Genomic DNA, 27,522 nt, shown 5'->3' on the forward strand with positions numbered 1-27,522 from the left:
TTGCCTTGCAAATCTATGTCAACAGTGTGGGTTCAATTCCTGCACTTGCTGAGTTTACCATGAAGAACTCTCCTTCTCAACATCTCTCCTAACCTGAGGCATTAGGACCCTCCAGTGAACCATCTGAGAGCAGCGCTGTGGTCAAGGAAGACTATGGTGACTTTTTAAAAAGTAGGTATCAAACTTTCAGAAAGAGAGAATTATTGGTAACCAGATGCACTTCATTTCGAATTGCTAAAATTGAAATAGAGCAGACTTTGGGCCAATTTTCAAACTTTAACAGTACAATTAGGAGTTTTGTTCCACATTGAATTATAGCATGACGGCATTTATACTTCCAGTGCTGAGCCAGTAGGGTTTGCTATTGTATGTTTAGTCCCAACTAGAATTATGGCTTGCATATCCATTTTTAGATTCAAACAGTGAAACTGGTATAGATCAACTCATTTGTCATTGTGTGCAGTCTGAGTACAGAATCAGTATTAATGACAGTATGTCTCGGTAGAAATTGTATTCATTCTTTATTTCCATTTAGAATTTGTTGAAAACCACTAACACCGCTAAAGCAATGTCAAACTATCAACTTTTGTAGCAGCAATCCCTTATGAAATCCTCCTTCTCTAAATGCACCACACCCAAATACTACCTTACTTTAATAAATTATCTAATGGCTTGAGGTCATAACGACATTAAATTGCATATTGCCTTTGTCAATTCTGTTTTTTAAAGTCTTTGTGAAAAGCTTTGAGCTATTGAGGTGATATGTGACAGCTTAAAAACAAATATTTTATTCATGGAGCTGCAGTAATTGATATGGAATATCTTCAGCCACAGTATGATGTACTAAAATTAAAAATGCTGATCAATTGCTTTCTTTGCTGTCCTATTTCAGGTTGCAAGTACATTGAGGCAAGTATTTATAGTTGAGTTTAGTGTGAAGTCCTGTGACCAGTGGGAGTAAATTCCAATGTTATGACTATCTTGGATGGAGTAGAGATTTGTGATGGAGACTTCAATTGGAATATCTGTATGCAGGGTATGAAAAAGCATTTATGCTCCACTTAGTAATATGATCCAACACCCTGTATACTAGGATCTAAAATCCTTCTGTTAACCAGCATGGGTCCTGCAGTTGAGCAGTTTTCAGTTACATTGAGAATCGAAGATACTTTCTGAGCAACAAGATTTAAGAGGAGACCTGAGCCAACTCCTGGGTGTTATTAGAAGTATTGATCAGATCATTTTGTGAAAAGGTATACCTATTGGGCAGCATGTTTCTTTTTATCTAGGTTGCAATTTTACACGACTGAAATGCAGTGTCAAGATAGGTAAGACCAGCAACTTTTTAAAAAAAAAAAATGGAATTCATAGCCTTTCCTTAAAAGGAGTAGTTTAGATAATTGAAAAATGAAAATTCGCCCTGCAAGAGACAAAATTAGTAGTTCTTGCAGGGAATTAGCATTGACATACTAAGCTAAATGCCTTGTTTATCTGTCAGTCGACTGTGGCCGTTGATTTAAATTTTGAGCAAAATCAAGTTACAATTTAAAAAATGGATTGAGCAAGGCATGCGATTTATTGTGGTTGTTTTTACATAGTGCATTTATACAAGGCATCGGCTTGAGGAAGATAGCTACAATGAAATATAAGCTTAATCTTGCTGAATGTTCCTTGAGGTTAGTTCAGTCAATTAGCCAAAGAATGATAGCTATTAGGGACGTGGCTTAGGGATGGACATGACTGGCAGCTTAATGTTCTAGGATTCAAATGCTGTCGGAAGAATAGAAAGGGGTGGGGTGGGAGCTTGCAAGAGTAGTGTTTTTTTAAGGGATAGCATTACAGCTGTATTAGACAATATTCCTGGGAATTTATCCAAGGAAGTTATTTGGGTAGAACTGAAATAGGAAAGGGATGATCACCTTATTGGGATTGCATTATATACACACACATTCCCCCCCCCCCTCCATCGTCAGGAGGAAATTGAGAAATCCGTTATCTCAAAGAATAGTGTGGTTATGGTGGGGGATTTAACTTTCCAAACATAGACTGGGACTGCCATTGAGTTTAAGGTTTAGATGGAGAGGAATTTGTTAAATGTGTACAGGAAAATTTTCTCATTCAGTATGTGGATATACCACCTGGAGGAATAAGGCAGGGCAGGTGACTGAGGTCAGTGGGGGGAAACCCACTGCAGTAACCATAATTCTATCAGTTTAAAAATAGTGATGAGAAGGATAGACTGGATCAAAAAGTTGAAATTCTAAATTGGGGGAAGACCAATTTTGATAGTATTAAGCAGGAACTTCCAAAAGTTGATTTGGGGGTGGATTTTTACAGGTAAAGGGATGGCTGGAAAGTGGGAACCCTTCAGAAATGAGGGAAGAGTCTCCAGAGACAGTATATTTCGGTTAGGGTGAAAGGCAAGGCTTGTGGGTGCGGGAAATGCTGGATGACTAGAGAGATTGAGGGTTTGGTTAAGCAAAAGAAGGCATATACGTCATATATAGACAGGATAGATCAAGTGAATCCTTAGAGTATAAAGGCAGTAGGAGTATACTTAAGAGGGAAATCAGGAGAGCAAAAGGGGTCATGAGAGCTTTGGCAAATAGGGTTGAGGAGAATCCAAAGGGATTTTGTAAATATATAAAGGACAAAAGGGTAACTAGGGAGAGAATATGGCTCCTCAAAGATCATCAAGGCAGCCTATATGTGGAACTGAAGTAGATGGAGATACTAAAGTATTTTTGCGTCAGTGTTTAGAGTGGAAAAGGACGTGGAAGATATAGAAAGTGGAGAAATATGAGGACATCTCAATGTCTGTATTTCAGAGGAGGTGGTGCTAGATGGTCTTAATGCATTAAGTTGGTAAAACCCCGGGACCTGATCAGGTGTACTCTAGAACTCTCTGGGAAGCAAGGGAAGTGATTGCTGGGGCTATTGTTGAGATATTCAATAGTCACAGGTGAGGTGCCTGAGGATGAGAGAGCGCTTTTTCAGCACCCACAGGGAGTGGTGGAGCTTGGTACAATTGCAGCTTTAAAAAGGCATGTGGCAACTGAGTCAATAAAATGCAGAACTGAAAAATCACATCAGGTCAAGCAGTATTATAGGGGCAAGAAAGTCGATGTTTTTTGCTTCCGGACCCTTGTGGACTGGGGAGGGGAATGGGAGCTTAGAAATGGTGGGGAGTGGCCTGTGGGAAAGGTAGTGATATGTGGATGCAGGTGGGGCTAATATGATTGGTCAGGTGGGAAGGGTGGATCGGATAGGTGAGGAGGAAGATGGACAAGTTAGATCTGGTCAAGGAGGTGGGGAGGAGAGCGAAGGCTGGCCATGGGATGAGGTTGGGAGTGGGGAGATCTTGAAACTGGTGAACGGTATGTTCAGGCCATTAGGCTATATGCTTCTGAGGTGGATTGAGGTGTTCCTCCAGTTTGCGTGTGGCCTTATTTTGGCAGTGGAGGAGGCCCAGGTTGGACATCTCACCAAGAGTGGAAGGAGTTGAAATGGCTGGTTGGAACCTACTGATTCTCTGCGAACTGGTCCTAAAGTCTGTGCTTTGTCTCTGTAGTTTGGATTCCATCAGGGGCAATGGATGCAGTAGACCAAGTTGGGAGAGGTGCAGGTGGATCTCTCAGATTTGAAATGATTGTTTGGGGCATTAAGGCAGCATCTAGGGAACAGGAGAATCGACGTTTCGGGCATTAGCCCTTCTTCAGGAACACTGTTATGGTTGGGGGGAGGGGTTTTGAGGGCAGATGTGTGGGAAATGGAGGAAATGTAGTTGCTGGCATTATTAATCACCGGAGAGGGGAAATTAAGATATTTGAAGTAGAAGGGCATCTGTGATATCCTGGAGTAGAATCCCTCATCAGAGGACCACATGAGGTGGAGTTGGAGGAATTGGAAGTGAGAGATCCCATTTTTGCAGGAGGGTGGGTGAGAGGAAATATAGTGGAGGTAGCTGTGTATGAGTCAGGTTTGAAATGATGCCAGTGCTGAGTCACTTGAGATAGAGACTGAGGGGCCCAGGAAGGGGCTGGAAGTGTGGATGAAGTTGATGAATTATTTGAGCTCCTCGTGGGAGCGTGAGGCAGTGTTGATGCAGTCAGTGTAGTGGAGGAAAAGGTGAAGGATGGCACTGGTATAGCTGTGGAAGAGGGACTATTCCACATATTCTTCGAAGAAGCAGGCATGACTTGGACCCATGTGGATGCCCAAACCCACCCCTTTGGTCTGGTCTGTAGGAAGTATGAGGAGTCCAGGAGAAATTGGTGAGGAACGTTCCGCCAAGTGAATGTGTAGGAGGGGAACTACTTTGGGCCTGTGGGAGAGGAAGAGACTGAGTGAGTGCTTTTAGGCCCTCATGGGGGAATACAGGTGTAGAGACATTGCATGTCCATTGTGAAGATAATGTATTGGGGGCCAGGATGAAGCCTTGGAGAAGTGGAGGATGTGGGTTGTGTCCCAGAAGTTGGTGGGGAGTTCCTGGACCAAAGGGGAGCAGAGGAAGTCGAGATAAGAGAAGATGACTTCCAGGTGGGACAGGAGGAGGCAGAGACAGCCAGGTTGACAGCTGGTTGTTTACGATGATCAGACTCATTGGATTCACTTTTGATTTTGGCAGCATCAGTCTATTGGAGGATGCAAATCTTTCTCTTGGAGGTATGGGATGATACAGTTGGAAGAAATTTGGAGGCCCCGTTACGTATGAGAGGGTGTTTTGGTGGGTTGTGGGGGGATGAAATACTTAATGCAAGGGAACTGAACTAATATTGGCTAAAATCTATAGAAGTTTATAAAATCATGAGGAGGGGCATTGGATAGTCAATATCTTTTTTTTCAGGTAGGGGAGTCCAAAAGAGAATAAATGATGAAATGGTGGATGTGGATACCATTTTTGAGGGTTGTATTGTCCTGAACATTGCCAAGCTTTGTGTTTGAGCATTCTGAGCTGTCATGCATTTTTATTTTGCAACATTCACACCACCTCCTGTATACATCATATTTGCCACTGTCACACATTCTCTCTCTTCCCCCCCCCCCCCCCCCCCCCCCCAATCAAAGTGGAGAACATTGTTAAAATCAAGTGGTATCATGTCTAGGATTTTGTGACTTTAAGCACTTGCATGATGCAGAAAAAATTTGCAAGGTGGATACTGCATATGCATATATTACAGAAAGATGAGGTTGTGAATGAACTAATTAAATCCTAAGAAATCTATTTTCCAAGATGGGAGGAAAATGTGTAAGTAGGATGCTCTGTCATATAATGGTCTTTCATATAATGAGTCACAGAGGATTTCATCACAGATGAACTGCTTGGAGAATTGGAAACTGGTTACCACCACTTTGTTTAAGCATAACCAGGAACTGTTAATTTTGAACTGATTTTTGGTTTTATGTAAGTAGACATAAATGGATACCGAGTTAAAGGAGATGCTGGATGGTCTCAAAGGTGATCTTAAGAGGAGATGGTGTGGACAAAGTAACGTTTAGGAAAGAAATCCCTGATTGTGGCTATCATCATCATAGAGATGTACAGCATGGAAACGGACCCTTCGGTCCAACCTGTCCATGCCGACCAGATATCCCAATCCAATCTAGTCCCACCTGCCAGCACCTGGCCCATATCCCTCCAAACCCTTTTCCCGCGTATGGAGTCGGGTATTACAAGGGGGCATAGCTTTAAATTAAGGGGGGGTAGATATAGGACTGAAGTTAGGGGTAGGTTCTTCACTCAGCGAGTCGTAAGTTCATGGAATGCCCTGCCAGTAGCAGTGGTGGACTCTCCCTCTTTATGGGCATTTAAGCGGGCATTGGATAGGTATATGGAGGATAGTGGGTTAGTATAGGTTAGGTGGGCTTGGATCGGCGCAACATCGAGGGCCAAAGGGCCTGTACTGCGCTGTATTCTTCTATGTTCTAATGTACCTATCCAGATGCCTTTTAGATGTTACAATTGTACTAGGCTCCACCACTTCCTCTGGCAGCTCATTCCATACATGTACCACCCTCTGCATGAAAACCTTGCCCCTTGGGTCTCTTTTATATCTTTCCCCTCTTTCCCCCTAAACTTCAGTTGTACAATAAAAGGATCAGTGTTTTGGGTTCTTTTTTAAAAAAGAAACTAAAATAGACAATAAGGTCACTGAAGCCTACTTTTCATTCATAATTTAGAAAATGTATTTGGGTTTCAACTCCATGCACACTTTCCATTGTCCCTTTTAATTTCCTGAAAGATACACAACAGCATCTTCTCAATTGTTTATTAGGCTTCCCAGCTGTAACACCTGAATCTACCCAGTGAAGCTCCTTTTAAGATCATTTTTCTCAGTGATTATCACCTCATTCTCCATGGCATTGAACCAATGTAATTAACTTCATCCCAGGAACCAGTCGATCATAAGATGGAGGAGCAAAGGTAAGCCATTATTCAACCCAGAGTCTGCTCTGCCAGTCAGTGACATTGTAGCTGATCTAATAATTCTCAACTCCACGTTCCTAACTTTTTTCCCTATCACCATTTGATTCCTTTACTCATTGAAAATCTTTGTCTATCTCAGTCTTGAATATACTTAACCCAGTGCTCTGCTTGAATAAATTCCACAGATTTGCTACCTTAACAAATTCCTCCTTGTGTCTTAAACGGGTGGTCCCCTTTGTCCTGAGAATTTCCTTGTTTTTCTCTTGGGAGTGTGTAGAACAGCATTCGCATCAACCCTCAAGTCCCCTAAAAATCTTTTGAGTGCTTCATTCTTCTAAATTCCACTGAGTACAGGCCCAAACTGTTTCCTCGGATGAAGGTCCTTCTATGCACTGGATCGACCTAGTGAATCATCTTTGAATTGTCTCCGATGCCAGGATACATTTTCTTCTATAAGGGGACCAAACTGTTCACAATATTCAAAGTGTGGTCTAACTAATGCCTTATGCAGTTTTTATCAAAAGTTCTCTATTTTAAAAGCAAAAGTATAAAAATAAAGGTTACCATTCCTATTATTTGCTGAATGAGGATGATAGCTTTTTGTGATTTACACACAGACCCCTGAATCGCTGTGCTGCAGTTTTCTGTAATCTATCTGCCAAAGTGCATAATCAATCTCAGCAGGTCTGGCAGCATCTATAAGGAGAGAAAAGAACTGACATTTCAAGTCTAACTGACCCTTTGTCAAAGCTTAAAAAGGAGAAATAGGGAGGTATTTGAGGTATGAATACCTCCCTATTTCATTTTTTTTTTAGCTTTGACAAAGGGTCAGTTAGACTCAAAACGTCAGCTCTTTTCTCTCCTTACAGATGCTGCCAGACTTGCTGAGATTTTCCAGCACTTTCTTTTTTGAGTTTAAGATTCCAGCATCTGCAGTAATTAGCTTTTATGCATTTTCCCACATTATATTCAATGTATGGAGATGAGTGGATTTTTGCCCATTGATTTAATCCCTCCAGATTCTTTTTTTTGTCATTCTCACTAATTGCTCTCACACTTTTTAAACTTGTAGCCATGATGATAGTGACTAATTGTGGGCCCTGCACTTTAAAATTTTGTGTTGGACATGGGTGTTACTGGCTGACCAGCATTTATTGAACTACAATCCTGTGCTGGAGGTAAACCCACAATGCCCATGGGGTGGGAATTCCAGTTTTGGATTACCATCTGAAAATATTCCCTTTATCCCAACTGTCTTCTATTTGTTGACCAGTCCTATATCCATGCCAACATGTTACTGTCAACTCCTTGGGTTTTTACACTGTGAAGTAGCCTGACGCATAAGAAGCATTACACCTGAAACGTTGACTTCTCCACCATCGGATGCTGCTTGGCTTGTTGTGTTCTTTCATCATCTTTGTCTACCTTGGATTCCACCATCTGCAGTTTTTTTTGTCTGTAACTAAATGATGCATGGTGCCTCAGAGTCCACATATGTTACATCCATTGCTCCCCCTTGTCTACTTTGCTGTTTCTACTTCATGGATGTAGGTTTGTTTCAGATGTTTCATCACCATACTAGGTAACCTCTTCCGTGAGCCTCTGAATGAAGCACTGGTGGTGTAGCCCGCTTCCTAGGGTTGGTGATGCCACTTCCTGTGGTGACATTTCCTGTTTTTCTGTGGGTAGTAAATGAGATCCAAGTCCGTGTGTGTTGGAGTTCTGGTTGGAATGCTATGCTTCTAGGAATTCTGGTTCATGTCTATTTGGCTTGTCCTAGGATGGATGCGTTATCCCAGTCAGTGGTGTCCTTCCTCCTCTGTATGTAAGGGTGCTAGTTATAGTGAGTCATGTCTTTTTGTGGCTACTTGATGATCATGTATCCTGATGGCTAGTTTTCTGCCTGTCTGTCCAATGTAATTTTGCTTGTTATCTGTATAGGGTCTTAAAGTTAATTAGCTGCTGTTTTAGTGTGTTGGTGGGTTTGTGGGTTACCATGATGCCAAGAAGTCTGAATAGTGTGGCAGTAATTTGAGATGGAAATTGAAACATCAGAAATGACTGCCAAACTATTCAGGCCCCTTGGCATCACGGTAACCCACAAACCCACCAACACACTCTAGTTAATTAGCTGCTGTTTTAGTGTGTTGGTGGGTTTGTGGGTTACCGTGATGCCAAGGGGCCTGAATAGTTTGGCAGTCATTTCTGATGTTTCAATTTCCATCTCCAAATTACTGCCAGACAATTCGGACTCCTTGGCATCATGGTAGTCCACAAACCCACCAACACACTATAAAACAGCAGCTAATGAACTTGAAAGACCTTATACAGACAACAAGCAAAACTAATGTCATCTACAAAATACCGTGCAAATATTATAACAAACACCTGCATTGGACAAACAGACAGCTCACCACCAGAATGCATGAACATCAACTAGCCACAAAAAGATATGACCCTTTCTCACCTAGTATCCTTCCATACAGATGAGAAAAACACCACTTTGGGACAACACGTCCATCCTAGGACAAGCCATATAGATACTGACACAAGGATTCCTAAAGGCATGGCATTCCAACCAGAACTCTATCAACAAAGACATTGGCTCGGATCCCATTAATACCCCCGAGAAACAGGAAATGACATCACTAACCCTAGGAAACTCAAGCATATACTGTGGGAGGAAACCCACGCAGACACAGAAAATGTGCAAACTCCACACATTCTCCCTGTGTCTGTGTGGGTTTCCTCTGGGTGCTCCGGTTTCCTCCCACAGTCCAAAGATGTGCAGGTCCGGTGAATTGGCCATGCTAAATTGCCCATAGTGTTAGGTGCGCCAGTTAGAATGGGCCGAGGTGGGTTACTCTTCGGAGGGTCGGTGTGGACCTGTTGGGCCGAAGGGCCTGTTTCCACTCTAAGGAATCTGATCTAATATAAATAGAAAGCGGGTTACACCACCAGTACTTCATTCGGAGGCTCACTGAAGATGTTACCTAATATGGTGATGAAATATCTGAAAACTAACTTTTCAGCTCAGTGAGCAAACCTACATCGGGAACCTCAACCTGAGCTACAAATCTTCTCAAACACGTTTCTACTTAATATTATAATTTTTGTCAGGCATGATTTTCCCTTCATGAAGCCATGGTCTCTGTCTTTCCTAAATGCTCAGCTGTTACAGCTTTAAAATGGATTGTAACATTTTTCCCAAAGACTGTTGAGCTCACTGGCCTGTATTTACCTGTTTTTTTTTAATCTCCCTCACTGTTTGTATTGGTAGGTTCCCAATCCTCTGGGACTTGTCCAAGAATCTTTGGATTTATGGAAGATTTAATACCAGTTCATCCACTAACTCTCTGCTACCTCAAATCCTTGGATGCAACCCAAAATCACTTTTAGATCCCTATACTTTAGGGTAGCTGTTGTATTTACTGTTGTCTTTTCTGCTTAAACCCTTTCCCGGTCCACACAAACTCAGCCCTCGTTCCTTTGTAATTCTGTTTAATCTAGTGAACCAATGGAGATGGTTAAAATAACTAGACTGACTCCAAGTATGTAAACCAAAACAGTGCACTGTATTCAAAGTTTGATCTTGCAAAACTTAAGTACAAATGCAGGCACACCTTTTTTTATTCTTGTACAGTCATCTCCTTGCAATAAAGGGAAATGTTTGTTTTTTTTTTGCTTGTTTGCTGTTTTTTCCATGCTAAGTTTTCCATGTATGCCTAAATCAGTGTCCCTCTGATAATCGGTGTCTACTGAAAGATCACTTGTTGTTATTCACGTTGGTAGGAAGAATACATCTGCCAGTGATACTCCATTTGCTATTTTGACCGTTTTTTAAACTATCTGGCTTTCTGTCTGACAGCTTGCATTTCAACCTACATTTTTGTATCATCAAACTTGAATGAAAGAGAAGGGGGAAATCATGGACTGAATTCTTTCAGTAGAGTTTGAAGGTAGCAGTGGCCCTTGCTGCATTTCACTGGATCCAGGCTGCCAATTTTGAAAATTCCCTATTATAAGCAAAGAAATAGTGAGACTGAGTGTCAAGGAGGTGTGAGGATAAAGTTATTTAGCTATGACTGGGCATATCTGTTAATCATGCTAACATTTGATCTGCTGTATTCACCTTTTTAGTCATTTTTAGAAATCTCTAACATTATCTTAAACTGCTTCTCCAAAAATTAAATGGAAGCAGAAATTCAATAAAGGTTACAAATCTGCAATGCACCACTTCATTGTGACTCATTAGCACAGCTTGTTCTGTGTGCTCACTTAATGAGCCATGTGAACTGTAAACACCCCAGGATATTCCCGCAACTCAAGCATATTAATTCCAGTGCACTTTATAAAGGGAATGCAGAAATGTCAAGTAAACTGAGACAATGGTTTTTAGATTTAGATTAGATTACTTCGGCCCAAGTCCACACCGGCCCGCCGAAGCGCAACCCACCCAGACCCATTCCCCTAGATCTAAAACAGTAATACCATAGCTATAAGTAAACTACACAGTTCACAAAATACAGTTGTATTGTCACACATCTGAGAAATATGTAAACCTGAAGACCCCAAAATACAGACTCCATATTAAGGGTAAGATGGGGAGTATAGCTTGTTGGAAACTTGGTAAGTCTGGGGAGGTGAAAGCCATTAATCTTAATGGAGGTCTTTCCCAAACCATTGGCCAAATGGGTAGTCTGACTATTGAACAGGGGTGCAGGCAAGGCATGAGGTTTCCTTGCAAGTTGCAGAGAAGGACTTCTGTCCCTCTTGAGTTAACAGGAAGTGTGGCAAATAAATATTTCAACATGACGATATCAGTAAGTCTGGCTGTTACACTCACATCTTTAGAAGATGTTTGTCATGTAACAATATGATTTGTGTATTTTGAAACAACCTGCCTCCTTTCTGTAGGTGTCCTGCTTATTTCTCCAACTGGGAATAGTACAAGGATATTTCAGGAAGAGAAATTGGGGCTAACTAATAGCTGTGTCTTTAAATAATGCATCCCTGCCTCATTTCTACCAGATAGAGGAGCAGAATGAAAATCGGGGCTATTGGTCAAACCTTTCTACTGAAATAAGTGTTTTAATGTACGTACTTTAATAAGCAAATTGTTAAGCAACTGCATCCTGGGGAATAATTTAACTCTCCAATCAGTAACTTCATGGTGTGGAATATCCTTCTCTCCTAGTTTTAAGTCAGGGGATTGATCCCAGTTTGAGTGCAAGACAGCATGCCAGGAGCAGCAGCAGGCATACATTTTTTTTTTTAAAAAAAGTCTGATATCTTGAAGTTGCAAAACAAAACTACATTTATGCCATATTGAAGAGACTATATGTAGTATATAGCGATGAAGGAAGTAAAACCTACTTGGAAACAATTTACTGGTTGTGACTTGATGAAATTTTAAAGTAGAACCTCGTAGTTGGTCAGTCAGAAATAGTGAGACTGAGAGTCAAGCAGGTGTGAGGATAAAGTTATTTAGCTATGACTTTGAGATTCACAGATGTTGGGTATATTCTATTTCTGTGGATGAGAACAAGGTGTGCAGGATGAATGAGCCCTCAGATCATGCACTGTGTGCAGAATGCTGTTCAAGTGGGGAAACTGAACGTGATCTTGAAAGGAGATGGCATTGCCGGTGAGAAAAGCATCTTTCCTTGTGTTCTGGATGTTGCTATATATCTAGTGTTGAGGATGTCTTTTCTCTTCACCTTTTTAGAAGAACCTGGAATGGGTAGGGTAGAATCTCATTATCATTCACATGAGAGCCACGACCCAAATAGAACTAGAAAAGATGCTCTGGGGGTTTGAGGAATTGAGGTCTGAACTAAAATGCAGAATGTTGAGGTAACTAGCTCTTGACTGTGACCCAAGTTGTGCATAAACTAGTACAGGGTCAGACAGGTTTGAGAATGTGAAACAGAACTTGAAGACTAGTGTGTGAAACAAGATTTTGATTTTGGCATTATAGCGTGAGTATTCAAGAAAGAATGACCAGGCAAAGTTCTGCTCTGGTAAGTTGTAAAACTTGGGCTGCAGATGAGGCCTTAACCTTTATCAGGGATTGGGAAGACTAAGAGTTCGGATGAAAAACAATTTAGAAATACGAAGCAAAGTAGAAACAACAGTGCTGCAGTATGTTCTAGGTCTCAATGGGTGAAAACGCTAACATTTGTTCTAACTCTGAACAAAATCTTTATTTGCAAAATATAATGCCCTTTTTAATGAACTTGGTATTCTGCAAAGATGGATAATTGAATTTTCTCACAGCATTGTCATGTGAAATTACTGTGCAACCACCTAAATGGGTTCCTACAGTAGGTTTAGATTTAAGGAAAGCAGATATGGGTTAGGGGGTAGATGATTAAGGAGAAGAAGCACATTTCCTCCCTCTGGTCTGTTCTTGGAAACAACATACAAGGTAGCTAAGAAAGGTCTAAAATCTGGAAATCCAGCTAACTTTGCTTTAACTGGAACCTTATGAAACAGCACTCTTGATTAAAAAGACACATTTTATATACCTGAAATACAAATTTTATTATATGATCTCCAATGTTTGTATAGTCCGTTGAGCATGTGAATGAGAAGGCTCTTGTAAGGTTTTTTCTTTTAAACCATTATTTTTGATTTTATGCTGTAAATCGAAATGTAATGCAGGGGGTATACACATTTTATTACTTAGTGTGATTTTTCATTGATTGTGACTACTTGATCAACTAAAAAATTGATTAGCACAATCCTGGCTCTTTTTGGTGTCTTAAAGGTTTGCCATACTAAAGTGATCCTTTTAAACCAGAAACAGCCAAACAATGAGTAGGTGTCATTGTTTCACTGAAAAAAATATTTGGGAAAACTACATAAGCTACGACCGTGACGATCAGAGAAAGCAAGAGTTTGTTCAAATGTCTTGCTGTTGATAATATCAAGTGGTGAAAGCTGTTCTGGAAAGCACTGCTGATCTACATTATGAATAAAGAGCAGTATATTGTGGAACTGTGGTTACATAATGCCATAATGATGAATGAGTGTTTGGACTATGATGAATGTGAATGTTTGGACTTCTGAGAGACAAAGTTTTGTAAGCATATGCTTAATTTATCATGTTTTGGGTTTGAGAAATTTTACTGTACCAAACCTGTTCATTTTCACTGGGGACAGTTTGGGAGTCCCCTTTCCAGGCAACTGGTTCCTATGCACAGTATGTCAGCTCTACACAAGATTATAGCAAGAAAATTAGACACTTAATGCACAAAACCTTAATCCACTTGATCACAGGAGGCTCCCAACAGATTTAAAAAACTGCTGTGGTGTACCAGTTCAAGGGATGGACCAGAAAGCTGAAAAATGTAGACCATAGTAACTACTGGGGGGGAGAGGGGGAAGATGCTAGAATCTTTTGGATGAAGAAATGGGTGATTTAGAGCCTAACCTGACAAAACAGTCAACACTTTAAAAGTATTCAATCATGGGATGGGGGTATTGCTGACTAGGCTAGTATTTGTTCCTTTTTAAAGTTGGTGGTTAGCAGCGACCATGGGCTGCTCCAGTCTTTGATGTAGATAGACCTATAAACATAACAGATGACAACAGGGAACCAATCAACAAGGACCGCAAACTCAAACTACTGGACCTGTGCTTGATTGTCATATCAGCAGCCAAATATAAACAAGTTAGCAGGACACCATGGGCTCACTTATCTCTCTGCTCATTAGCAGAAGCAGTGATGCAATGACTGGAACAAAGAACCCTCCCACAAATTTGGCCCCAACTTTGGATCAGGTATGCAGATGACACTTTGTTCTTTTATTACAAAAAAAAATCAAGAGTGCACACTGGATTATCAACACCATGGTGAGTTTTGAGATGATTTGTAGCTCCGGTTGAGGTTCTGGATGTAAATTTGTTCTGAGCTGGAAGGTTCACTTTCAGATGTTTCATCACCAAATTAGGCAACACCTTCTGTGAACCTTTTGAAGTACTGGTGTTATGGCCTGCTCTCTATTTGTATTGAGGTTTCCTTGGGCTGGTGATGAAATTTCCTGTTCTTTATCTGAGGGTGATAGATGGGATCTAAATTTGATGTGTTTGTTGATGGAGATAGATTGCTATGATTCTAGGAATTCTTGTATGTCAGTTTGGCTTGTCCTAGGATGAGGAGAAAGTGAGGTCTGCAGATGCTGGAGATCAGAGCTGGAAATGGGTGTGTTGTCGCAGTCAAAGTGGTGTCCTTCCTTCTCTGTATATAAGGATACTAGTGAGTGGGCCAGGTAGCCCACAAACCCACCAAAACAGCACCTACTGAACTTGACTGTATACAGCCAACAAGCAAAACTGATGTAACTTACAACACACCTTGCAAGCACTGTAACAAACACTACACTGGACAAACAGGCAGAAAGTTAGCCACCAGGATACATGAGTATCAAATAGCCACAAAGACATGACCCACTGTCATAGTATCTTTACATACAGCTAAGGAAGGACACCACTTCGACTGGGATAACACATCCATCCTAGGAGAAGCCAAACCAACACGCACGAGAATTCCTGGAAGCATGGCATTCCAGCCAGAACACTGTCAACAAAACCGATTTGGATCCCTTTTATCACCCTACAGAGGTAAGGACAGGAAATGGCTCAGCCATAGGAAATGACCCCTCCAGTCCAAGGGAATGCAAGACCAGTAGAAAACAGGCTATAACACCAGTGCTTCACTGGCAGTTCACTGGTTTATGTTAACTAATATGATGAAACTTCTGAAAATGAATCTTCCAGCTCTGAGCAAACTTAAGTCCATCAACACTCTGCTCACAAGAATAAAATGTATGAGAGGAGGAAATTAACAACCAACTCCCATTCCTAGATGTGAAGGGAGAAAGAACAGAATGGGGAATGCACAACAAAAGTGTAGAAAATCCATACACAGATCCTGCATTATAATCAGCAGCACCCAAACATGAGAAGCTGCATTAAGATCCTGTTCTAAAGGGCTACAATACTGCAGCACTCTTAGTTGAAGAAAAGAACACCTGTACGAAGTCTTTGTCAACAATGGAAATCTCACCTTCATCCATAGATGCCTGGCAGACAGTCAATGCGATGTGGACATGTTACAACCTAACACACTAATTACTCTACCTTCTTTAAATGTCTCTGAACTGACAGCTAGACTTCTCTGACCACTTTGATTCATGACAGCACATAAATGGACAGCCACGCTCCGTCTACTCGCCAGAACAAAAGACCCAATACCCTGTACCGGACAAATGTGTATAAGATTCCATGCAAGGACTAGGATTTTGACCCAGTGATACTGAAGGAACCATACACTTATAATTCAAGACTGGCTTGGATGGATCTTTTGAGGGTTTTCCCATCTTACTGCTATTCTTGACCGTCTGGATGATAGTGGTCCTGAGTTTGGAAGGTGCTGTCTAAGGAACCAGTGAGCCTGTAAAAACTAGAAGCAGGAGTATGCAATTCAGTCCTCAAGCGAGTTCTGATTTTTAAGAATTTTTGTGGAACTACCAAATCCAGTGAGTGTTCTTTTTTCAATTGTTCTCCACCATTCATGACTGGATGTGGCAAGACTGCAAAGTTTTGATCTGATCTTATGGTTGTGGGATCACTTAGCATAAACTGCAAGTGACAGACATTACTGTTTTGGCATGCAAGTTTTCCAGTTTGGGACTTTTTTTGTTTAAAAGCCCAGTTGATATCTCATTTTTTACATATGCCATCCTGCATTCTTTTTTCTATTTTTTTCTATTTTTATTTCCTTTCCCAGGTCAATAAGGATCTGTTATCAATGATAATGTCGCAGGAGAAGGCCTACCTGGTCTCAGGAGATCCACAACAGCCTCCTTATCCACATAACGAGATGTCATACGGAAATGACCAATATCCGCAACAGCCTCCACCATATGGACAGCCTGTTTTCCCGCAAGCTGCGTTTGGGCAGCCCCCTTTTCAACAGGCTGGATTTGGACAGCCAGCTTTTCCGCCAGCTGGTTACGTGCAGCCTCCTTATCCTCAGTCTGCCTATGGACAGCCTGGCTTTCCACAAGGATCATATGGAGAGCCACCACAGGCATTTCCACAAGGAGCATTCCAGCAGCCACCCATGCCTCCACCTCCAATGATGCACTCAAATGGTAAGTAATTTCTAATCTACTTCAAATGTCTTATCCTTTTTTTTTAAAATAGGGATTCTTGACAATGAATGGAAATCTTATGTGGTTGTGTGACTTCTGTCTTTTTTTAAAATTCTTTATGTTGGATTGACTGAGAGGAAAGGTGAGGCTGACTGGGAACTTAGCTTGTTCTGCCATTCCTTAAGATCATTGCTAATCTTCTCCCTCTTATTTTCCCTCACATTTTTATATCCCTTTAAATAATCAGAAATCTCATGATTTGATCGTGATGCCTTCCAGCTGAGGGCATGGCTAAGCAGCTAAAATGAGAAACTACACTGACGAATCCCAAAAGTGTTGTTACAATCACAGTAAAAGAGGGAAGTACAGAAACTGGACAGGATGAAAATAGCTCAGGAGGAGGTTACCCTCCAATGTTTTCAAGAAAAATCTTTGGAAGTTGAGGGATGAGTTCCTAGAAGTTGCAGAGCCTCCAGTCATCATCCACTAATTCTCCTGGGATTTGAGGTTGGACAGTTGCAACTGAATACAGAAACTTGGTGACAGCAATTTCAGCAGTATGGAATAATTTAGATTCTGACTGGTGCAAAATTAATCATCACTAGAAAGCCGTGGATTGATAAATGACACTCAGGATGGATTTTGCAACAGTATGTAAAGGGTTTAGAAACAGTGAGAAATCCTTGAAAGTAGTAAGATATGTTGATAAAGGTGTTGAGAAGCATATGACATATTTTGGCTTTACAAAGAGTACAGGAGCAAGAATGTTAGGCCAAACCTGCAGTCTGGTTAGGTTTCGGCTGCGATATTGTTCTCCTCTGGACAAGAGGAGAAAGTGAGGTCTGCAGATGCTGGAGATCAGAGCTGGAAATGTGTTGCTGGAAAAGCGCAGCAGGTCAGGCAGCATCCAGGGAACAGGAGAATCGACGTTTCGGGCATAAGCCCTTCTTCAGGAAGCCCTGAAGAAGGGCTTTCCTGGATGCTGCCTGACCTGCTGCGCTTTTCCAGCAACACATTTCCTATTCTGGACAAGACCCTTTTTACCAGGGGTTTTGAAATTTATTAAGTTCAGGCATGATTCCTAGTACAGAGGGATGGTGTTATGAGCAAAGGCTTTTATTTTCATTAATGGGATGAAGGTGTCACTGGCTAAGCCAGCATTTATTGCCCAACCCTAATTGTCTGGAGGGCAGTTAAGAATCAGCCACGCTGTTGTGGGTCTGGAGTCACATGTAGGCCAGATCAGGTAAGGATGGCAGTTTCCTTCCCTAATGGAAGTTATTGACCCAGATGGGGTTTTCCAAAAATTGACAATGGTTATTTAGTGAATTCACATGCCACAATCCGTCATGGCAGATTCAAACCTAGTGTAGATTAGAGTGGTGCTGGAAAAGCACAGCAGGTCAGGCAGCATCTGAGGAGCAGGATCTGTAGTCCTCACTCTTTTTTTTTTTTTTTGCCTACGCTTCAAACCCAGGTCCCCAGAATATTACTTGGGTCTCTGGATTAACAGTCCAGTGTTAAGACCACTAGGCTGTCTCTTTCCCGCCCCCACCGTAAACCGATTGGAATCTACTCACTGGAGTTTAGAAGAATGAGAGGTGATCTCGTTGAAAAAATAGAATTCTTAATGGGTTTGACAGGGTAAATGCTGAGGATGTTGTCCCTCCTGGATGAGTCTAGGACCAGAAGGCATAGTTTCAGAATAAAAGGATATCAACTTAAGATTGAGATAAGGAACTTCTTGAGGGTTGAGTGTAATTGGAGCAAGTTGCCACAGTGCTGTAGAGATAGACCCCAATTGTATATTTAAGGCTGATCAGTAGAAGAGTTATGGGGCAAGGGCAGGAAGGTGGATGTGAAGAGTGTTGAATCAGCTATGATCCTATTGAATGGTGGAGCAGGCTTGATGGGCTGAATGGCTTAGTTCTGTACCTATTTCTGATGATTTTTTATCATGCAAGTCATGACGTAGAATGTATGCAGTACCTGAGAATTGTGGAAGTAGATTCACAACTTATCGAAAGGAAGTTTTAGTTTTCAAATACTTCAGAAGATGTAAGCTCGCCTGGCTATGGGGAAACAAGGGAATGAAGTGAATTGGATAGCTGTTGTGACGCGATTAGATTAGGATATCTGTCGGCATGGGCAAGTTGGACAGAACTGTATTTTGTGCTGTGCATCTGTCTGTCTGTCCCTACACCACTCCAGACACTTACAGGTAATCTGAAGTGCCATGCTAGGCCATTTCATGTAAGTTCAAGATTAAACAAAAAGGGAACTTTCATTGCTAATATTTGAAGAGCGTAGAAAAAAAAATGGAATTTTGAACTTGATTTACTCTGATCTCAAAACAGGTTAAGGAAAATTGGTGAAGTTAGAGGAAAGAAAGCAGGAAATGTTTAATCTGTCTTCCTGACATTGCTGACTCTATTCTTTTCCTTTGCTTACTACTTTTTCTTTTCCTTCCACACTGAAGAGGTGCAGAAAGGGGGAACTGGCACGTATCTATCTCTGGTGTAGTGCCTGAGTCTTAGAGCTAGGCCCAGATCTGGCAGGAGCTGGGCGTACACAGAGGTGAATGAGGCTGCCAATCCCTGATCACCCACTGTTTTTGCATGTGTATGTGTGTGCATGCGCATACGTCTGGTAGGTTGGTGATTTGCATTATGATGTATGGGAGATCAACTGCCTTTCCAGGCTGGAGGTAAAGTGGTGTGCAGTGTGGGGCCGGAGGGGAAAACTTTTATGGGTGTTGGGTGAGTTGATGGGGAACAGTGCCCAGTGTGGCACACTAGTGTAAATACTGGAACAGCAACCCTAGCTGCTTCGTCAATACTCTCCCTTGACTTGAATAATAAACTTTAATTTTCTTCAGAGTAAAAATGATTTTGACAGAAACTTCTATACTGTTGAGAACATTATATAAATGAATCAAGAGACCATAAAACATTAGAAGTGGAAATTAGGCCATTAAGCCCATTGAGTCTGCTTTCCATTGTCATGCCTGATAAATTTCTCGCCCATGTTAGGTTAGGTTACTTAGTGTGGAAACAGGCCCGTCGGTCCAACAAGTCCACACCGGCCCTCTGAAGAGCAACCCACTCAGACCCATTCCCTTACATTTACCCCTTCACCTAACAACACTGTGGGCAATTTAGAATGGCCAATTCACCTAACCTGCACACTTTTGTACTGTGGGAGGAACCTGGAGGAAATCCACACAGACATGGGGAGAATGTGCAAACTCCTCACTTGCCTGAGGTGGGAATTGAACCCGGGTCTCTGGCGCTGTGAGGTAGCAGTGCTAACTGCTGTGCCACCGTGCCACCCTCACTTTCTCCCTGTGACCCTTGATCTCATTGATAGTCAAGAACCTAATTTATCTCCGTCTTAAATATCCTCAATGGCCTGACCTCCACAGTCTTCTGTGTGGCAATAAATTCCAAAGATTCACCACACTCTGGCTGAAGAAGCTTCTCTTTATCTCTATTATAATATGCCTTTCCTTTTACTTTAAGGCAGTGCCCTTATGTCCCAGTCTCTCCTACCAATGGAAACATTTTCCCCCCATTTACTTCATCCAGGCTATTCAGTATTTTGTTTCAATTAGATTCCCCCTCACCCTTCTAAACTCTGAGTATAGACTCGGAGTCCTCCGACATTCCTCATATGTTAAGCTTTTCATTCTTGGGACATTTCTTGTGAACCACCTCTGAACGTGCACCAAGGCCAGTATGTCCTGAGATATGGGCACAATACACTCTGACCAGATCCTTTTGAGTAGATTGGCTGTGCTTTTCCAGCACCACTCTAGTCAGGCAGCATCTGAGGTGCAGGAAAATCGATTTTTTGGGCAAAAAAGGCTGTGCTTTTCCAGCACCACTCTGATTTCCAGCATCTACAGTTTTCACTTTTACCCAGATCCTTTTAGAGCCTCAGACGTACGTCCCTGCTCTTGTGTTCAAGTGATCTCAAAACAAATGCCATAATTGCATTTGCCATTCTAAATACTGACTCCACCTGCAAGTTTACTTTGAGAATCCTGGACTTGAACTCCCAAGTCTGTCTGCACGTTAGACTTCTGAATTTTCTCCCCACTTACAAAATAGTCCATGCTTCTATTCTTCCAACCAAAGTGCATGACCTCACTTTCCCCACATTGTATTCCATCTGTCACTTCTTTGCCCACTCTCTCCTAACCTGTCCAAATCCTTCTGCAGCCTCCCTGCCACCTCAATGCTATCTGTCCCTCTACTTATCTTTGTATCATCTGCAAACTTGGCCAGAATGACCACCTTCCTCCATCTAGGTCGTTAATGTATAAAGTGAAAAGTTGTGGTCCCAGCACGGAGTCTTGCAGAATACCACTTATCACTGGCTGCCATCCTGAGAAGGACCTTTTTATCCCCACTCTTTGCTTCCTGCCAGACAGACAAGCTTTTATCCATGCAAGCACTTTGTCTTTGACACCATGGGTACTTATCTTACTCAGCAGCCCCCTGTGCAGCACCTTGTCAAAGGCCTTCTTGAAGTCCAGGTAGATAACATCCATTGGCTGTCTTTCGTCTAACCTGCTTGTTACTTCCACAAAAATTCCTTTGATGAAACCATGCTGATTTTGTCCTATTTTACCATATACCTCCATGGGGTGGCACAGTAGATCAGTGATTAGCACTGCTCCCTCACAGCATCAGGGACTTTGGTTTGATTCCAACCTCTGGCAACTGTCTGTGTGGAGTTTGCGTGTTCTCCCCATGTCTGCGTGGGTTTCCTTCCACAATCCAAATGTGCAGGTTGGTTGAATTTGCCATGCTAAATTGTCTAGTGTTCAGGGGTGTGTAGTTTAGGTGCATTAGTTAGAGGAATGGGTCTTGGTTACTCTTTGGAGGGTTTGTATGGACTCGTTGGCCCAAAGGGCCTGTTTCCTGTCAGCAGTCTCTGACTCTCAATGGATTCCAAGATCTTAGCCACAACTGAGCTCAGGCTAATTGGTCTTTAATGTTCTGACTTTTGTCTTGCTCCGTCTTTTAAACAGGGGTGTCCCGTTAGCTATTTTCCAGTCCTCTGGCTCTTCCTGATTCTAGCGATTCCTAAAAGATCACCACTAATGCCTCCACTGTCTCTTCAGCTATCTCCCTTGGAACTCTGGTGTGCAGTCTGTCTGGTCCAGGTGACTTAGCCACCTTTTTTTTTTAGGCCATTCATTTTTCCTAGCATCTCCTTGGTGATGGCCACCATTCTCAGCTCTGCTCCCTGTTACTGTCTTGAATTTTTGCATCAGTCCTCAAGGTGGAAGACATGAGTAATATGCCAGAATACGAGAGGATGTATGTATGGAGAAAGCACAGCAAGGTTAATATTAGTTAAAAGTGCAAATTTATTTGTTTATCTGCTTGAATAACTAATCCCACTTTCTGGCCACTTGTGTAGTGTTACTTGCATTGTTTATGATCATTGTGCTATTTGAAGGCATTATGGTTCAGAAAATTATGGATCTCCTTGTCGAGGCATGCCATCTGGTGGTAAATACTTTCTGCTTTATTATAGTTGGCTTGGGAAGCCCTGGTTATCACGATGATGTCCCACCATCTTATTATGATAACGAGGAGTTCACTGCGGCAAACTTTGAAGACAAGAAAATCCGCAGAGCATTTATTAGAAAGGTAAGACTGTTGTGTGTGAAGTACTTGGAAGGAACATGTGGAAACATGAAAATAATTGTAATACTCTTTCACTATGCAAGGTGGTATAGGGATATTAGTAAAACAGGCTAATGTTTTGGGGATATGGGATCCAATCCTCCCAGAGTAACTCCTGAAATGTTAAATTTGGTTTGTATTTTTCATTCACTTTCTCTATTGTTCTTTTGCCATTCAACTTTTAATTGGTGTACTCTGGTTCTTGATCTTGTCAATGGGAAGAAGTTTTCTGTCTGTATCCAGAAGCCTCCGCTTTTTGAACACCACTTCTATCAAATTTTCTCTTGAGTACCTCTTTTCATAAAGAATGGCTCTACCTTTTCCAATCTATGCACATAACTAAAGTTGCTCCTCTTGGGCTATTCTTTTGTGTGTTGTCTCTACCTCGATAATGTCTTCCTATTCCTAAAATGTAATATTTGGAACTGGACATACTATCTTTGCCTCAACAAGTGCAATATTTTGTAGAGGTTTATCATAATTTCGTTCATTTGTCCTTCCAACCACCACCTAGGAAATCATGGATCCCAAATGCACGAATCAATTTTTATACAGAGGAACTTCAATTATCTGGCATTCACTTACCTGAATTTCAGATTATCCGAACAAAATTGCAAGGTCACAGTGCTTTGCTAAACTGTTAACTGGCATTCGATTATCTGAACAAAATACACTCTACCTGTGTCATTCGAATAATCAAGGTTCCTCTGTATTGCATTTTCTTGTTCTCCCTCTAAAAGTAATCCACAATTCCATATGAGTGTTGCAGATGCAGAGTTAGAGTCCTACAGCATGGAGACAGGCCCTTTGGCTGAAACTGGTCCATGCTGACCAAAATATCCAGCACTTGGCCCATATCCTTCTAAACCTTTTCTTATTCATAAATTCCCTACAGTATGGAAACAGGCCATTCGGTCCAAGTCCACACCGACCCTCCAAAGAGTAACCCAACCAGATCCATTCCCCTATCCTATATTTACCCCTGACTAACACTATGGGCAATTTATCATAGTCAGTTCACCTGACCTGCACATCTTTGGATTGTGGGAGGAAACTGGAGCACCCAGAGGAAACCCACGCAAACACTGGGAGAATGTGCGAACGCCACTTAGTTGCTTGAGGCAGGAATCGAACCTGAGTGCCTGGTGCTGTGAGGCAGCAGTGCTAGCTGCTGTGCCACATTTAATGCTTTTTATATGTTGTTAATGTACCCACCTCAAGCACTCCAGTTGGCTGCTCATTCCATATGCACGCCACCCTCTTTCAAAAAAAATGTCCCTCCTGTTCCCTTTTTTATTCTTTCCCCTCTAACCTTAATCTGATATGTCAGTCCTTGATTCCCCAGTCTTGACAAGATCAACCCTCCCCAATTCTCCTATGCTCCAAAGAAACCTGTCCTAGCTTCTCCAACCTCTCCCTGTAACTCTGACCCTTGAGTTCTAGCAACATGCTTCTAAATTTCTTCTGCACACTGTCTTTCCATGTTAATAACATCCTTCCTATAGCACGTTGACCAGAACTGAACACCATACACTCAAGTCCAGCCTCACCAATATCCTGTACAACTGAAATATACCTTCCCAACTTCTGTGCTCAGTTCCCTGACGGAAGGAGGTCAATATGCCAAAAGCTGTCTTCACTGCCATGTGACTCCTTGTCACAGCCTTACTTGTAACTCCACTTTCAGAACTGTGAACCTGAATTCCTAGATCCTCTGTTCCACTATACTACTTTAAGGCCTGACCATTCAGCATAAAATTCCTACCTTGATTTGAATTTCCAAAACGCAAGACCTCCCTTCTTTATAATAGCCTTCATTTGCCATTTCTCTGTCCACTTTCCCAGCTGATCAAGGTCCTGCTGCAATCTCTGATAACCTTCCTTGCAGTCCACTATGCTGCCTATTTTAGTGTCATCTGAAAACTTACTAATCATACCATGTACATTCTCATTCAAATAATTTGGTATAGATAACAAACAGCAATGGGCCCAGTACTGATTCCTGAGGCACACCACTAGTCACAGGCCTTCAGTCCGACAAGCATTATTACCCTCTGTTTCCTATCATCAAGCCAATTGTGTATCCAATTTGCCAGCTTACCCTGGATTTCATGTGATCTAAACTTCCAGAGCAGCCTACCATGTGGAACCTTATCAAAGGTCTTGCTGAAATCCATATAGACTACGTCTACCGCCCCTTCCTCATTGCTTCATCAAGGAACTCTTTACAAATTTGTGAGGCACAGTGTCCCACCCACAGTGGAAGGGTTCAGACAAGATTGTGAGGCATGATGTCCCAGCCACAATGCTATCCTGACTACTAATCAAATCCCATATTTGCAAATGCATGTATGTGTTATCCCTCCATCTTAAGTAACTTACCACAGATGGTAAGCTTACTGGTCCATAGTTCCCAGTTTCTCTTTGCAACCCTCCTTGAATAAGGGCACAACATTCGCTACCCTCCAGTCATCTGGGACTTCACCTGTGGCTAATGATGCAAATATATCAGTGAGGCCCCTGAAATTTCTTCTCTAGCCTCTTGCAGGGTTCTGGGATATATCTGGTCAGAACCAGGAGACTTATCCACCTTTTTTTGTACATCCATTACCACTTCCAATGTGATCTGGACTGTCTGAAAGATATCACCACTAATTTCTCCAAGTTCCTAAGTAGTCTTGGCTTTCTCCACAGGATAAATATTCAAGGACCTCTCCTATCTCCTGCGGTTCTGCGCACACATGTCCACTTTGGTCCCTGAGGGGTCCTGTTCTCTCCTTATTTTTCCGTAACCTCTTTGGATTTATCCTAATCTTCTCAGCCAAAACTATCTCATGTCCCTTTTATCACCCTCCTGTAAACTGTATCCCCTGTATACCTCCAAGGATTCCCTTGATCCCAGCTGATGCTGCCTCCTTTCTGGTCAAAGCCTCCATATCGCTGGTCTTCCAGGGTTCTGTACTCGTGCCAACCTTGCCCTTCAGCAAGTGGGAGGCCTTTAAAACTGAAATAGCTAGAGTTAAGGACTATATGTTCCTGAGGTTGGAGGTTCCTTTTGCCTGCAAACTACTCCAGTCAATGCCTGCGAGCTCCTGGCTAATACCTTGCCAAAATTTAGAACTTGAACCTGTGGAGCAGTTTTTGTCTCCCTCCATAACTATTTTAAAATTTCGTAGAACTAGAGTCACTGGTCCTGAAGTGCTCCCCACTGTCATCTGTCCTGCCCTATTTCCCAAGAGTGGGTCGAGTTTTGCTCCTTCCTGAATAGGACTCTGTATACAGCTTGATTAAGCTTTCCTGAACTCCAGTTAAATTCCACCCCATCTAAGCCCTTAACACTCTGACAGTCTGTTAGGAAAATTAAAATCCCCTACAATGACAACCCAATTGCTCCTGCAAGTCTCCCCAACTCCCTGCATGTTTGTGCCTTTAATTCTTGTTGACTATTTGGGGGTCGAGAGTGCAATCCCAATAATGTCACCATCCCTTTGTTTCCTAGCTCCATGCAGGAAGCCTCACTGGATGATCCTTTAGTTTTTCATCTGATTGCTACTGAGATACTCATGTTAATCAAAAATGCAATCTCATGCACCCTGCCCCTGCTTTCCACTGTGTCCTACTAAAGCACTTGTACCTGGCACCTTAAGATTTAAACTGCCAGTCCCATCTCTCTCTTTGCCATGACACAAGCACGGCTATAATATCCTAGTCCCATTTACATATCCGTGCCCTGAGTTCATCAGCCTTACCCATCAGCCCTCTTGCATTGTAATGGATGCATTTTAATCCAAAAAGCATTCCACACTGTTCCACTCTGATCTGTCACTTCAACTTATTTCTGATTACTGTATCTCTTTCCACCTCGCACTTGCCTCCCTGCTGTTGAGGATTCCCCCCACCCCACCCCCATCTAATTGTTGTGAACAGTTGTGTTTGAATAAAGTCTTGGATCTCAAGGGTGGCGAATCATTCTAAAGAGATACCATACCCATGTTTCTTATGTTACCATGGTGTGAGCTTTGGAAGGGGCGGGTTTTAAGATATCCCTGAAAACTTGACCTGTTTTAATCTGCAGAGAGGAATAGCAGTGAGGCCAAACAGATCTATGGTTCATCATCCTGGAATGCAGGTGGAACTCATACTCTGGTTTCAAATTTGAGAAGTTGAAACCAGATGGGAAGATTTGCCTAGGTAGAGAGACACCTCTGGGGGAAATTTCTCACCGTGAATTCTGAAGTTAATTGTTTTTCAACTGAAAAAAAAAATTGAATCTTTGGCAACCCAATCCCCTTTGACTGGTTCTTGAACTGAATATAAGTAGTACTATATTTTGGCTGTGCTAAAGATGAAAAAAAAGAAGGGTTTGTTTTCTGGCTTGACGTACAAATTGTCAACAAAAGATAGTCAATGGTGCTTTTAGTCTTTTGATAAGTCTTTATGAAAACTAGGCGTCCTTTTTTGGGTATTGATTGGAGTTTAGATTGGCAACTCGTAGAGTCAAATGTACAGCACGGAAACAGACCCTTTTTGGTCCAACTCTTCCATGCTGACCAGCTGTCCCGATTCGGAGATGCCGGTGTTGGACTGGGGTGTACAAAGTTAAAAATCACACAACACCAGGGTATAGACCAACAGGTTTAATTGGAAGCACACTAGCTTTCGGAGCGATGCTCCTTCATCAGGTGATTGTTGTCGATATGTGCAATCTTCTTGGAGATTCTCTCCACTTTAAGCCAGCAGTTAGTGGCGTCGATAGTAGTCATGATTCTGAGATGCTGGTGTTGGACTGGGGTGTACAAAGTTTAAAAATCACACAACACCAGGTTATAGTCCAACAGGTTTAATTGGAAGCACACTAGCTTTCGGAGCGACACTCCTTCATCAGGTGATTGACAATCACCTGATGAAGGAGCGTCGCTCCGAAAGCTAGTGTGCTTCCAATTAAACCTGTTGGACTATAACCTGGTGTTGTGATTTTTAATCTAGTCCCATTTGCCAGGACTTGGCCCATATCCCTCCAGATGCCCATCCAGATGCCTTTTTAAATGTTGCAATTGCCTCCTCCACTTCCTCTGGCAGCTCATTCCATACACGCACTACTGTGTAGAAAAAGTTATCCCTCCGGTCCCTTTTATATGTTCCCCTCACCCTAAACTTATGCCCTTTAGTTCAGGACTCTCCCACCCCAGGGAAAAGACCTTGTCTATTTATCCGATCCGTGCCCCTCATT

General features: G+C 42.1%; 1 protein-coding gene across 2 annotated transcripts in view; it reads left to right on the plus strand.

Moving 5' to 3' along the window:
* LOC122550186 (protein lifeguard 1) overlaps positions 1-27,522 on the plus strand; it is a 95,662-nt gene that overhangs the window by 41,202 nt on the left and 26,938 nt on the right. For both annotated transcript variants that reach the window (XM_043690909.2, XM_043690908.2), the window contains 2 exons: positions 16,224-16,590; positions 22,141-22,256. In XM_043690909.2, coding sequence (XP_043546844.1) covers positions 16,245-16,590; positions 22,141-22,256 — 462 coding nt within the window. In that variant the 5' untranslated portion in view covers positions 16,224-16,244. The remainder of the gene's footprint in view (positions 1-16,223; positions 16,591-22,140; positions 22,257-27,522) is intronic.

Source organism: Chiloscyllium plagiosum, unplaced genomic scaffold, assembly GCF_037043375.1.
Source record: "Chiloscyllium plagiosum isolate Xiang-an unplaced genomic scaffold, Cpla_swu_hap1 HiC_scaffold_5, whole genome shotgun sequence".
In the NCBI taxonomy this organism is placed as follows: domain Eukaryota; kingdom Metazoa; phylum Chordata; class Chondrichthyes; order Orectolobiformes; family Hemiscylliidae; genus Chiloscyllium; species Chiloscyllium plagiosum.